This window comes from Dendrobates tinctorius, unplaced genomic scaffold (genome assembly GCF_039654945.1).
Source record: "Dendrobates tinctorius isolate UK_male_01 unplaced genomic scaffold, ASM3965494v1 ptg000143l, whole genome shotgun sequence".
Classification (NCBI taxonomy): Eukaryota; Metazoa; Chordata; class Amphibia; order Anura; family Dendrobatidae; genus Dendrobates; species Dendrobates tinctorius.
Window position 1 is genome coordinate 1736746 of NW_027361810.1, and position 13255 is coordinate 1750000.

Below are 13255 nucleotides of genomic sequence, written 5' to 3' on the forward strand. Positions count from 1 at the left end.
TGGTGGTTGTCTTCCTGTTCTTTGTCCTCTTGAACCAGCTGACGGTACTGGCACCCGGAGGGGCAGCAGAAGGAACAAGAGCCAATGGCACTACCGAGGACCAGCTGACGGTGCTGGAACCCGGTTACTAAGCAGGAGGTACCTGTGCTACAAAGCACTACCAAGGACCAGCAGACGTTGCCGGAACTCGGATACCGAGATGGAGGCACCTAGGCCAAAGGCTCTGACGAGAACCAGCTGACGGTGCTGGAACCCGGAGGGGTAGCATAAGCTGCAAGAGCAAATGGAAATAGCGAGGACCAGCTGACAGTGCTGGCAACCGGAGGGGCAGCAGAAGGAATAAGAGCCAATGGCACAACCGAGGACCAGCTGACGGTGCTGGAACCCGGTTACTAAGCAGGAGGTACCTGTGCTACAAAGCACTACCAAGGACCAGCAGACGTTGCCGGAACTCGGATACCGAGATGGAGGCACCTAGGCCAAAGGCTCTGACGAGAACCAGCTGACGGTGCTGGAACCCGGAGGGGTAGCATAAGCTGCAAGAGCAAATGGAAATAGCGAGGACCAGCTGACAGTGCTGGCACCCGGAGGGGCAGCAGAAGGAATAAGAGCCAATGGCACAACTGAGGACCAGCTGACGGTGCTGGAACCCGGTTACTAAGCAGGAGGTACCTGTGCTACAAAGCACTACCAAGGACCAGCAGACGTTGCCGGAACTCGGATACCGAGATGGAGGCACCTAGGCCAAAGGCTCTGACGAGAACCAGCTGACGGTGCTGGAACCCGGAGGGGTATCAGAAGTTACCCCTGAAAAGCAAAGTTGGCATGCCGCAAGCTGGCCGCAGTTACCGAATCACACAGTCCTACAGGGGGTGCTTGTCCTACTGGCACTATGGAACAAGCCTTTCTTACCAGAACCCGCAGTCCACATAGGAAGCACCTAAACTGCTGGCACCCTAGCCTCGGCTAACCCAACCGCAACACGACATGGCAACTTGGGGTGGCAAACTGACATTGACACTTCCCGGAAACAGCAGGCAGGGCTGGAACCAAGCTGGGCAGGAGGGAGTACCCGTGCCAAAGTCAGTTATGAGCAGCAACTGGCGATGTTGGAGCCCAGGACAAGCACTTAGCAGGCTGAGGCCTGATGTGCTGTCAATTGGGAGGCAGCAGGACAGATTGCCATCAAAACAGCAGGGGAACAGCTGACGTTACTGAACCCCACAAACACAGGAGCTAGTGTTTTACTCTGTGAAGACGGCACTTCCGAGCAACAACTGGCTGTGTTGAAGCCCAGGGACAAGCACGGAGCAGGCTGAGGCTGCATTGAAGAAATTTTAAGATCGGTTGTAGACTACTAATTTGAACCAAGCTCCACTTAGGCCTGTGGCTTCACTGATTTTCGTATTTCCCCTGTCCTCCAACCCCGCCAGTTACAGCTCCGAAGTGGCGTCTGCACAATCCACACTTGTTCCTGTGTTACATGGGATGGGAATGGGAATGTGGACAGAGCAGGCGACATTGCCGGACACACATCAGGGGATTAACTGACCGGACTGAACACCTGTAACACAGGAACAAGTGTGGATTGTGCAGACGCCACTTCGGAGCTGTAACTGGCAGGGTTGGAGGACAGGGGAAATACGAGAGACAGTGGAGCCACAGGCCTAATTGGAGCACGGTTAAAAATCAGTAGTGGTACGACTGTGTAGGCAGCAGGAGACTTTGCCATCCACACAGCAGGGGATCAGCTGGCATTACTGAACCCCACTGAGACACGGGAGCAAGTATCTCTTTCCGTGTGGACGGCACTTCCGAACTACAACTGGCTGTGTTGAAGCCCAGGAAACAGGAGGGTGTAGGCAGAGGCCTACTGTCTTTGTAATGCGGAGACAGCAGGAGAGACTGCCATCTCCACAGCAGGGGATCAGCTGGCAATGATGAACCCCACTAACACTCTAACGAATGTGTTTGGCTCTGTGGAGACGACACTTCTGAACACCAACTGACGCTGTTGGAGCCCAGGATTACGCATGCCGCATGCAGAGGCCAATGGGCAGCGGTTTTTATGGAGGTTGTGGACTACTACTGATTCTAACCATGCTCCACTTAGGCCTCTGGCTCCACTGTCTCTACTATTTACCCTGGCCTCCAACCCCGCCAGCTACGTCTCTGAAGTGGCGTCAGCACAATCTACACTTGTTCCTGTGTTCCTGTGGCTCAGTCCCGTCAGTTGATCCCCTGATGTTTGTCTGGCAAGTTCGCCAGCTCTGTCCTCATTCCCACTACTGGTTATGGGAATGTGGACAGAGCAGGAGACCTTGCCGGACACACATCAGGGGATAAACTGACGGGACTGAGCCACAGGAACACAGGAACAAGTGTAGATTGTGCTGACGCCACTTCAGAGATGTAGATGGCGGGGTTGGAGGTCAGGGGAAATAGTAGAGACAGTGGAGCCAGAGACCTAAGTTGGGCACGGTTAAAAATCAGTAGTGGTTTGAATGTTGATGGAGCTGGTGACTCTGCCGTCCACACAGCAGGGGATCAGCTGGCATTACTGAACCCCACTAACACAGGAGCTAGTGTGTTTCTCTGTGCAGACGACACATCTGAGCGACAACTGGCTGTGTTGAAGCAAAGGGATTATAGTTCAGGTGGTAGAAAAATGAACACACCAGCAGACCTGGATACAGTTGCCAACCACTAATTTAGTCTGTAAGAGGAATGGCAAAGTCTTTGGAGATCCAGGCCTTGTTCATTTTCAGAAAAGTAAGCCGGTCAACATTATCGGAAGATAGTCGCGTGCGACGGTCTGTTAGTACACCACCTGCGGCACTAAAGACACGTTCCGATAATACACTGGCAGCAGGGCAAGCCAGCACCTCCAATGCATACTGGCTAAGCTCTGGCCATGTATCCAGCTTAGAGACCCAAAACTTGAAGGGGGAAGAGCCATCTGGGAGTACAGCGACATGGCAAGACATGTAGTCTGACACCATCTGACGGAAGCGTTGCCTCCTGCTGACTCGAGGCGTCGCTGATGGTGTAGACAATTGTGGTGGACACACAAAACTTTGCCACATTTGGGCCATAGTGGTCTTGCCTTGTGCTGCGGCACTGCCTCTGCTCCCTCTTTGTGCAGAGTTTCCTCCACTGCCTCGACGCACAGAGCTGCTTTGTAAAGCACTAGCAACAATGCTGTCGGGTGGAATGGAAAACATGATGGACTGCACCAGTGACTCTTCGTACTCCCGCATTTTACGCTCCCGGTTCAACGTTGGTATGAGCCTTTGTACGCTGTCCCGGTAGCGAGGATCTAGGAGGGTGTACACCCAATAATCAGCCGAGACGAGAATGTGGGCGATGCGGCGGTCGTTTCTCAGGCACTGCAGCATGAAATCAACCATGTGCTGCAGACTCCCAACTGCCAAAGAACCGCTGTCCCCTGTTTGAGGCGTGACCTCGGCCTGCTCTGCATCACCCCACCCTCGCTGTACATACTGAGTAGAGGTTTGTGTACCTCCCTCCTCTGGAGAGATGTCTTCATCCTCCATCGACTCCTCCTCATCCTCCTCACAAAGTGTCCCCTGCCTAGGCCTTTGTGAGGAAACACGTAGCGCAGACTGTCCAGAAGCAGATGGCATTTGGGACTCCTCATCCTCCACCTCTTCTGAAACCTCCTCCCTTAGTGCTTGCAGTGTTTGTTGAAGCAGGCAGATAAGGCGGACAGTCATGCTGACTAGTGCATCATCTGCACTCGCCATCCGCGTGGATTCATCGAAGGCACGCAAAACGAGGCAGATGTCCTTCATAGAGGCCCACTCAGTGGTGCTGAAGTGTGAACGGCGCACAGTGCGACTTGTTTGTGCCTGATGCAGCTGGTACTCCATTACTGCTGCCTGCTGCTCACACAACCGCTCCAACATATGTAACGTTGAATTCCACCGGGTGGGTAGGTCACATATGATGCGATGTTCCGGAAGGCCAAATCGGCGCTGCAGAGCAGCAAGGCGCGATCTTGCTGTGCTGGAACGTCGCAAGTGAGCGCACTCTATGCGGACCTTGTGCAACAGTGCAGCAAGATCCGGATAGTCCCTCAGAAAGCTCTGCACGACCAAGTTAAGAACATGTGCCAGACATGGGATGTGTGTGAGGTTGCCTAGGCCAAGAGCTGCCACCAGATTTCGGCCATTCTCACACACTACCAAGCCCGGCTGGAGATTCGCTGGCCCAAACCACACATCGCTCTCCAGCTTGACAGCATTCCAGAGCTCCTGCGCTGTGTGGCTTCGATTCCCCAAAGAAATTAATTTGAGTACAGCCTGTTGACGTTTGGCCACGGCTGTGCTCATATCGGTCGTAACAGGCTCCTGCTCTGCTGTTTCTGAGGAACTTGAGTAGGAGGAGGAGTCTATGTGTACAGACTGGAGTCCTGCAATCCGTGGCGTTGGAAGAACACGTACAGCGCCACTCTCCAGATCCGTACCCGGCTCCACAACATTGACCCAGTGGGCAGTGAGGGAAAGGTATCGTCCCTGTCCATGGTTACTGGTCCACGCATCGGTGGTCAGGTGGACCTTGCTACTAACGGCGTTTAGTAGCGCATGTTTTATTTTGCCCTCAACATGTTTCTGCAGGGCAGGGACGGCTCGCCTGCTGAAATAAAAGCGGCTGGGCACGTTGTATTGGGGGACTGCCAATGCCATTAAGTCCCGGAAGGTGTCAGTGTCCACCAGCCTGAATGACAGCATTTCAACTGCCAGAAGTTTGGCAATGCCAGCATTCAGAGACTGTGCTCGGGGATGGTTTGCCGAGTAAGGGCGCCTTTTATCCCATGCCTGTGCTACCGATGGCTGTGATGGATGGGAACGTGCTGTTATGGGTGGAATCTGACAGGGTCTCCGGACAACAGTGGCAGAGGTTCTTCCTTGGCGATCCTGTGAGGAAGCCGAACCAGCAGTGTGTGAGCTGGAGGAAGAGGGCCCAACACAAGCTGAAGAGGTGGTAGGTGGTGCTGTACGTTGGCCTACGTCTTCAGGGTGTCTCTGCAACTCCAACTCGTGCTTGGTGCGCACATGTTTCCACATATTTGTGGTATTGAGGTTGCTGACATTTCTCCCTCTTTTGACTCTCTGATGACACAGCTTGCATTTGACAAAGCAAATGTCATCTGCAACTGTGTCAAAAAAGGACCACGCACTGCAACTCTTGTGAGCGCCCGGTTTGCCTTTGGAAAGAGGAATGCTCCTAACGGGTGCCGAAGTGGAGGGTACAGGCAACCAAGTCTTCCCCCTCCCTCTGCCTCCTGTTTTGGCCGGTAGGGGAATCTCTTCCTCCGAGCTGCTCCCACCACCTTCCTGTTGCTCACGCCATGATGGGTCAAGGACCTCATCATCTTCCCTCCCCTCTTCAAACAGCTGCTTCTCCGGGGTTGTCTCGCCAGCACCGTACGCACCAGAAAGTGGCAACTGAGTCTCGTCATCATCTGATGCGTACTGAGGTGTGCTGACCATAGGCACTGGCCCACTCGCCTCTTCAGATTCAGAGGGACAAAGAAGTTGCGCATCACTGCATACTCCCTCTTCTTCACATTCAGGAATGCTGCTTGGCTGGCCCCCTCTTTCCAAGCCAACAGATTCCGAGAACAGAAGTAGAGACTGTGATGGCTCCTGTCCATGTCTCTCTGACTGCCTGGGCACTTTGGCAGGTGGTGAAGAGACAGATGGTTGCTCTTCGGTGCTCTGACCCTGAGAGGATGTGGAAGTAATTGAAGTCGATGCGTTAGCTGCCATCCATCCGACAACGGCTTCAATTTGTTCCTCCCGCAGCAGTGGGGTACGTTGAGGTCCTACAAAGCTGCGCATAAAGGACTGTTGCCTGCTAAAACTGGGGGATGCTGATCCACTGGTGCCCGCAGCAGGCCCAGAATCCCCACGTCCTCTACCTGTAGAATCCCCACGTCCTCTACCTGTAGAATCCCCACGTCCTCTCCCTGCAGAATCCCCACGTCCTCTCCCTGCTGAAACTCCACGCCCACGCCCACGCGCCTTACTCCCTGCCTTCTTCATCTTGCAAGACTGCTTAAGATAGGCAAAAAAGGACAAAGGGGGGCCTTAGTGTGCTTATTCCTGAACAGCTGGTTACAGGTACAAGAAACACTAATTTTATGAAGTGTGTGTGTGTGGACTAGACTTTAATAGGAGCTGATGTGGCCTACACAAGTTCAAAATGTAGTGTTTGGTGAACTTTTTTTGTGGTTTCTTTGTTGGAAACAAACTCAAAGTATGTGAACAAAGAATTGAAACTGATAGTATCACCAACTTTTTGGAGCTATTACAATGCAGGCAGGTAACCTACAATGCAAAAGATGAGGCTCCAAAAAAATTGGGTAATACTAATCTGGCTGCGCCGGCAGGGCACAAGCCAGAAAAAAAGGCTCCTCTATCTACTCCTATATAGTGTTTGCAACCAACCAATGTTGATGGATACGGATGGATGCACACTAATAGAAGAAGAAAAAATGAGCTGCACTCAAAGACAAATATGTGTGAGGCAGTGACGCACGTTGAGCGTCCTACAACCAGACGTAGCTGCAGGACACTCTACTCAGCGTGAGCTGCACTCACACACAGTCAGAGGCCTCTCAGACAGCCGTCAACAGTGCAGCTAAGTGGGCACTGGCACTGACAGGCTGCAGAAAGGCTCCACTGTGTACTCCTATATAGTGTTTGCAACCACCGTAGATGGAGACGGATGGATGCACACTAATAGAAGAAAAAATGAGCTGCACTCAAATAAAAATATGTGTGAGGCACTGACGCACGCTGAGCGTCCTACAGCCAGACGTAGCTGCAGGACACACTACTCAGCGTGAGCTGCACTCACACACAGTCAGAGACCTCTCAGACAGCCGTGAACAGTGCAGCAAAGTGGACACTAGCACTGAAAGGCTGCAGAAAGGCTCCGCTGTCTACTACTAGTGTTTGCAACCAACGTATATGGATACGGATGGAAGCACACTAGATTGAAATTATGTAAAAAATGCAGCTCAAAAAATAAAAGATGTATGAGGCAGCAGTGATCACACTGGGTGGCCTACAGCCTGACGTGGCTGCAGGACCCACTCCACAGCGTGAGCTGCACTCACACAGCCCTTGCAGACAGCTGTGAACACTGCTGCTAGGGCAAAGAAGGCTACAGTGGTGGTTTATGTAGCCTGGGTAAAGCACTAGATGTTTGGTGGAATCGCTATTTCTAACTGTCCCTCACAGTCTTCTACAGCAGCCTGTCCCTAACTGAATTCACAGCAGAGTGACCAGAAATGGCGGCTGCGGTGGCTTTTATAGTGCATCATGACATCATTTCGGCAGCCAATCACAGCCATGCCAATAGTTAACATGCCTACATGCCTAACAGGATGTGCCCACACTTCGGAGGATTCCCATTGGCTTAATCAAAGCAAGCAGGCTCATAGCATGATGGGAACTTCCTATTCCGATTCCGGAATCCGATATGACAAAAGTATCGGAACTAAGTATCGGAATTCCGATACCGCTAATATCGGCCGATACCCGATACTTGCGGTATCGGAATGCTCAACACTAATCACTAGGTGTTATTTTACTACAACATTGCTGCTGTTTTGCTGTTTGACCACTAGGTGTCACTTTTTCAGGAGATCGATTGTATTTTCAATGATCCACCACCAGGTGTCGCTCTATTAGGATATTTCAGCAGAGTTTAATTTACAGAAAACTCGATGGAACCAAAGCAAATCGTGCAAATGACATAAGATACCTGAGTAACAGCAGCAGCACAGAGTATTAGTAGCATCTACTGGGGAGTGAGAATTACAAGCATTACAGTCAATATGTAAAGGACAATCATTACATAAATCACAGTCACTGGAAAAGCCAAATCTTACAGCTTTTTCATAAAATCATGGATGGTCGGCCACTGTGGTATTTCACATACCACAGTGGCAGACCATCCATGGATGTATATGTAATGGATATAATGTATATATAATAATATATGCAATGGCTATAATTAATTATTGTGTCGTTTGTAATGTAATCGGGTGTGATCAGACAATAAGAACGTTATTTTGTAAGCCCAGAGGTTTTACAGGACTCGTAGAGATTCCTGAGAATCTCCAGCAGATGTCACTTTCTTCGAAATCTTCTGAAGACACTTTCCAGGGTCACCACTAGGTGTCGCTACAGTAATTGTTAATTCCGCTAGTTACCACTAGGTGTCACTTCATTAGGAACCGCTGGTCATTTTGTAGATTTACCACTAGGTGTCGCTTTTCTTATTACGATCCTTTTGTAACGTTCAAGATTCACCACAAGATGTCGCTTTTTGAGAAAAATAACTGCTGTCACACTAAAGATTCCGCACTAGGTGGCGCTTCATTACTACGATACCGTTGCTATGCTCACAATTTACCACCAGGTGTCGCCTTTTCGGTATATTACTGTAGTAAATTCTCAGATTCACCACCAGGTGTCGCATTAGTATTGTTCTGCTGTCGTTAAATTCAAAGCTTTACCAGTAGGTGTCGCATTTTTAAAAAATTAATTTTGCTATTGTTATTTTGTACATTTACTACCAGGGGGCACTTATCTAGTGGATGGTCGATATTATTTTAAAAATGTACCACGCGAGTTGTCGCTTCCTGAAGTAACTTCTCCATGTGCTATGCTGCATTTCCACCACCAGGTGTCTCCAGGGGTTCTGTTGTTGGCCGCTTTCCCGCTAGATGTCAGGAGTGAGACGCTCTCACTACTCGCATCATTTCCGCTAGGCGTCGCTGTTTCCGGCACTGGCCGTCGCTGCGCTCCTCCTGCCGCTGGGTGGCGATGTCGGGGCTGTGGATCCACGTGTTTCCCTCACAGCTGGTGAAGATGGCGCAGGGTGCGGAGCCGCAGAGCTCGGGGGGTCCCCTGCTCTCCCTGGACCCCAAACTGCAGGAGGATTTCAAGAAGAAAGTGCAGAAAATCCGCAAGAAACCGCAGGTAGGTTCCAATGTGTACGGCAAGGAGAGAGCCGCATGCGACTGTGTGTACAGGTGGGGGGTGTATATATATCCTGTGTGTGCCTGTATACAGGAGTCTGAGGGGTGTATATATATATATCCTGTGTGTGCCTGTATACAGGAGTCTGAGGGGTGTATATATATATCCTGTGTGTGCCTGTATACAGGAGTCTGAGGGGGTGTATATATATCCTGTGTGTGCCTGTATACAGGAGTCTGAGGGGTGTGTATATATATCCTGTGTGTGCCTGTATACAGGAGTCTGAGGGGTGTATATATATATCCTGTGTGTGCCTGTATACAGGAGTCTGAGGGGTGTGTATATATATCCTGTGTGTGCCTGTATACAGGAGTCTGAGGGGTGTATATATATATCCTGTGTGCCTGTATACAGGAGTCTGAGGGGTGTATATATATATATCCTGTGTGTGCCTGTATACAGGAGTCTGAGGGGTGTATATATATATATATCCTGTGTGTGCCTGTATACAGGAGTCTGAGGGGTGTGTATATATATATCCTGTGTGCCTGTATACAGGAGTCTGAGGGGTGTATATATATATATATATCCTGTGTGTGCCTGTATACAGGAGTCTGAGGGGTGTATATATATATATATCCTGTGTGTGCCTGTATACAGGAGTCTGAGGGGTGTGTATATATATCCTGTGTGTGCCTGTATACAGGAGTCTGAGGGGTGTGTATATATATCCTGTGTGCCTGTATACAGGAGTCTGAGGGGTGTGTATATATATCCTGTGTGTGCCTGTATACAGGAGTCTGAGGGGTGTATATATATATATATCCTGTGTGTGCCTGTATACAGGAGTCTGAGGGGTGTGTATATATATATCCTGTGTGCCTGTATACAGGAGTCTGAGGGGTGTATATATATATATATCCTGTGTGTGCCTGTATACAGGAGTCTGAGGGGTGTGTATATATATCCTGTGTGTGCCTGTATACAGGAGTCTGAGGGGTGTGTATATATATCCTGTGTGCCTGTATACAGGAGTCTGAGGGGTGTATATATATATCCTGTGTGTGCCTGTATACAGGAGTCTGAGGGGTGTGTATATATATCCTGTGTGCCTGTATACAGGAGTCTGAGGGGTGTGTATATATATCCTGTGTGCCTGTATACAGGAGTCTGAGGGGGGTGTATATATATCCTGTGTGTGCCTGTATACAGGAGTCTGAGGGGTGTGTATATATATCCTGTGTGTGCCTGTGTACAGGAGTCTGAGGGGTGTGTATATATATCCTGTGTGCCTGTATACAGGAGTCTGAGGGGGGTGTATATATATCCTGTGTGCCTGTATACAGGAGTCTGAGGGGTGTGTATATATATCCTGTGTGTGCCTGTATACAGGAGTCTGAGGGGTGTATATATATATCCTGTGTGCCTGTATACAGGAGTCTGAGGGGGGTGTATATATATCCTGTGTGTGCCTGTATACAGGAGTCTGAGGGGTGTATATATATATCCTGTGTGTGCCTGTATACAGGAGTCTGAGGGGGGTGTATATATATCCTGTGTGCCTGTATACAGGAGTCTGAGGGGTGTGTATATATATCCTGTGTGCCTGTATACAGGAGTCTGAGGGGTGTGTATATATATCCTGTGTGCCTGTATACAGGAGTCTGAGGGGGGTGTATATATATCCTGTGTGTGCCTGTATACAGGAGTCTGAGGGGTGTATATATATATCCTGTGTGTGCCTGTATACAGGAGTCTGAGGGGTGTGTATATATATCCTGTGTGCCTGTATACAGGAGTCTGAGGGGGGTGTATATATATCCTGTGTGCCTGTATACAGGAGTCTGAGGGGTGTGTATATATATCCTGTGTGTGCCTGTGTACAGGAGTCTGAGGGGTGTGTATATATATCCTGTGTGTGCCTGTATACAGGAGTCTGAGGGGTGTGTATATATATCCTGTGTGCCTGTATACAGGAGTCTGAGGGGTGTGTATATATATATCCTGTGTGTGCCTGTATACAGGAGTCTGAGGGGTGTGTATATATATCCTGTGTGTGCCTGTATACAGGAGTCTGAGGGGTGTGTATATATATCCTGTGTGTGCCTGTATACAGGAGTCTGAGGGGTGTATATATATCCTGTGTGTGCCTGTATACAGGAGTCTGAGGGGTGTATATATATCCTGTGTGTGCCTGTATACAGGAGTCTGAGGGGTGTATATATATATCCTGTGTGTGCCTGTATACAGGAGTCTGAGGGGTGTGTATATATATATATCCTGTGTGTGCCTGTATACAGGAGTCTGAGGGGTGTGTATATATATATCCTGTGTGTGCCTGTATACAGGAGTCTGAGGGGTGTATATATATATCCTGTGTGTGCCTGTATACAGGAGTCTGAGGGGTGTATATATATATCCTGTGTGTGCCTGTATACAGGAGTCTGAGGGGTGTATATATATATCCTGTGTGTGCCTGTATACAGGAGTCTGAGGGGTGTGTATATATATATCCTGTGTGTGCCTGTATACAGGAGTCTGAGGGGTGTGTATATATATATCCTGTGTGTGCCTGTATACAGGAGTCTGAGGGGTGTATATATATATCCTGTGTGTGCCTGTATACAGGAGTCTGAGGGGTGTATATATATATCCTGTGTGTGCCTGTATACAGGAGTCTGAGGGGTGTATATATATATCCTGTGTGCCTGTGTACAGGAGTCTGAGGGGTGTGTATATATATCCTGTGTGTGCCTGTATACAGGAGTCTGAGGGGTGTGTATATATATCCTGTGTGTGCCTGTATACAGGAGTCTGAGGGGTGTGTATATATCCTGTGTGTGCCTGTATACAGGAGTCTGAGGGGTGTGTATATATCCTGTGTGTGCCTGTATACAGGAGTCTGAGGGGTGTGTATATATCCTGTGTGTGCCTGTATACAGGAGTCTGAGGGGTGTGTATATATCCTGTGTGTGCCTGTATACAGGAGTCTGAGGGGTGTGTATATATATATCCTGTGTGTGCCTGTATACAGGAGTCTGAGGGGTGTGTATATATATATCCTGTGTGTGCCTGTATACAGGAGTCTGAGGGGTGTATATATATATCCTGTGTGTGCCTGTATACAGGAGTCTGAGGGGTGTATATATATATCCTGTGTGTGCCTGTATACAGGAGTCTGAGGGGTGTGTATATATATCCTGTGTGCCTGTATACAGGAGTCTGAGGGGTGTGTATATATATCCTGTGTGTGCCTGTGTACAGGAGTCTGAGGGGTGTGTATATATATATATCCTGTGTGTGCCTGTGTACAGGAGTCTGAGGGGTGTGTATATATATATCCTGTGTGTGCCTGTGTACAGGAGTCTGAGGGGTGTGTATATATATCCTGTGTGTGCCTGTATACAGGAGTCTGAGGGGTGTATATATATCCTGTGTGTGCCTGTATACAGGAGTCTGAGGGGTGTGTATATATATATCCTGTGTGTGCCTGTATACAGGAGTCTGAGGGGTGTGTATATATATCCTGTGTGTGCCTGTATACAGGAGTCTGAGGGGTGTGTATATATATATCCTGTGTGTGCCTGTATACAGGAGTCTGAGGGGTGTGTATATATATATCCTGTGTGTGCCTGTATACAGGAGTCTGAGGGGTGTGTATATATATATCCTGTGTGTGCCTGTATACAGGAGTCTGAGGGGGGTGTATATATATCCTGTGTGTGCCTGTATACAGGAGTCTGAGGGGTGTGTATATATATATATCCTGTGTGTGCCTGTATACAGGAGTCTGAGGGGTGTGTATATATATATATATCCTGTGTGTGCCTGTATACAGGAGTCTGAGGGGTGTGTATATATATATCCTGTGTGTGCCTGTATACAGGAGTCTGAGGGGGGTGTATATATATCCTGTGTGTGCCTGTATACAGGAGTCTGAGGGGGTGTATATATATCCTGTGTGTGCCTGTATACAGGAGTCTGAGGGGGGTGTATATATATCCTGTGTGCCTGTATACAGGAGTCTGAGGGGTGTGTATATATATCCTGTGTGTGCCTGTGTACAGGAGTCTGAGGGGTGTGTATATATATCCTGTGTGTGCCTGTATACAGGAGTCTGAGGGGTGTGTATATATATCCTGTGTGCCTGTATACAGGAGTCTGAGGGGTGTGTATATATATCCTGTGTGTGCCTGTATACAGGAGTCTGAGGGGTGTGTATATATATCCTG

The 13255-nt window shown here is 49.1% G+C and overlaps 1 protein-coding gene across 2 annotated transcripts in view; it reads left to right on the top strand.

Annotated features, from left to right (window-relative positions):
* NIFK (nucleolar protein interacting with the FHA domain of MKI67) overlaps window positions 1–13255 on the top strand; it is a 37069-nt gene that overhangs the window by 9481 nt on the left and 14333 nt on the right. The window contains exon 3 of one of the 2 annotated variants that reach the window (XM_073545299.1): window positions 8813–9023. In XM_073545299.1, the coding sequence (XP_073401400.1) occupies window positions 8813–9023 (211 nt within the window). Of the gene's footprint in view, window positions 1–8727; window positions 9024–13255 lie in introns of both variants that reach the window. The other variant, XM_073545300.1, reaches the window with a different exon arrangement.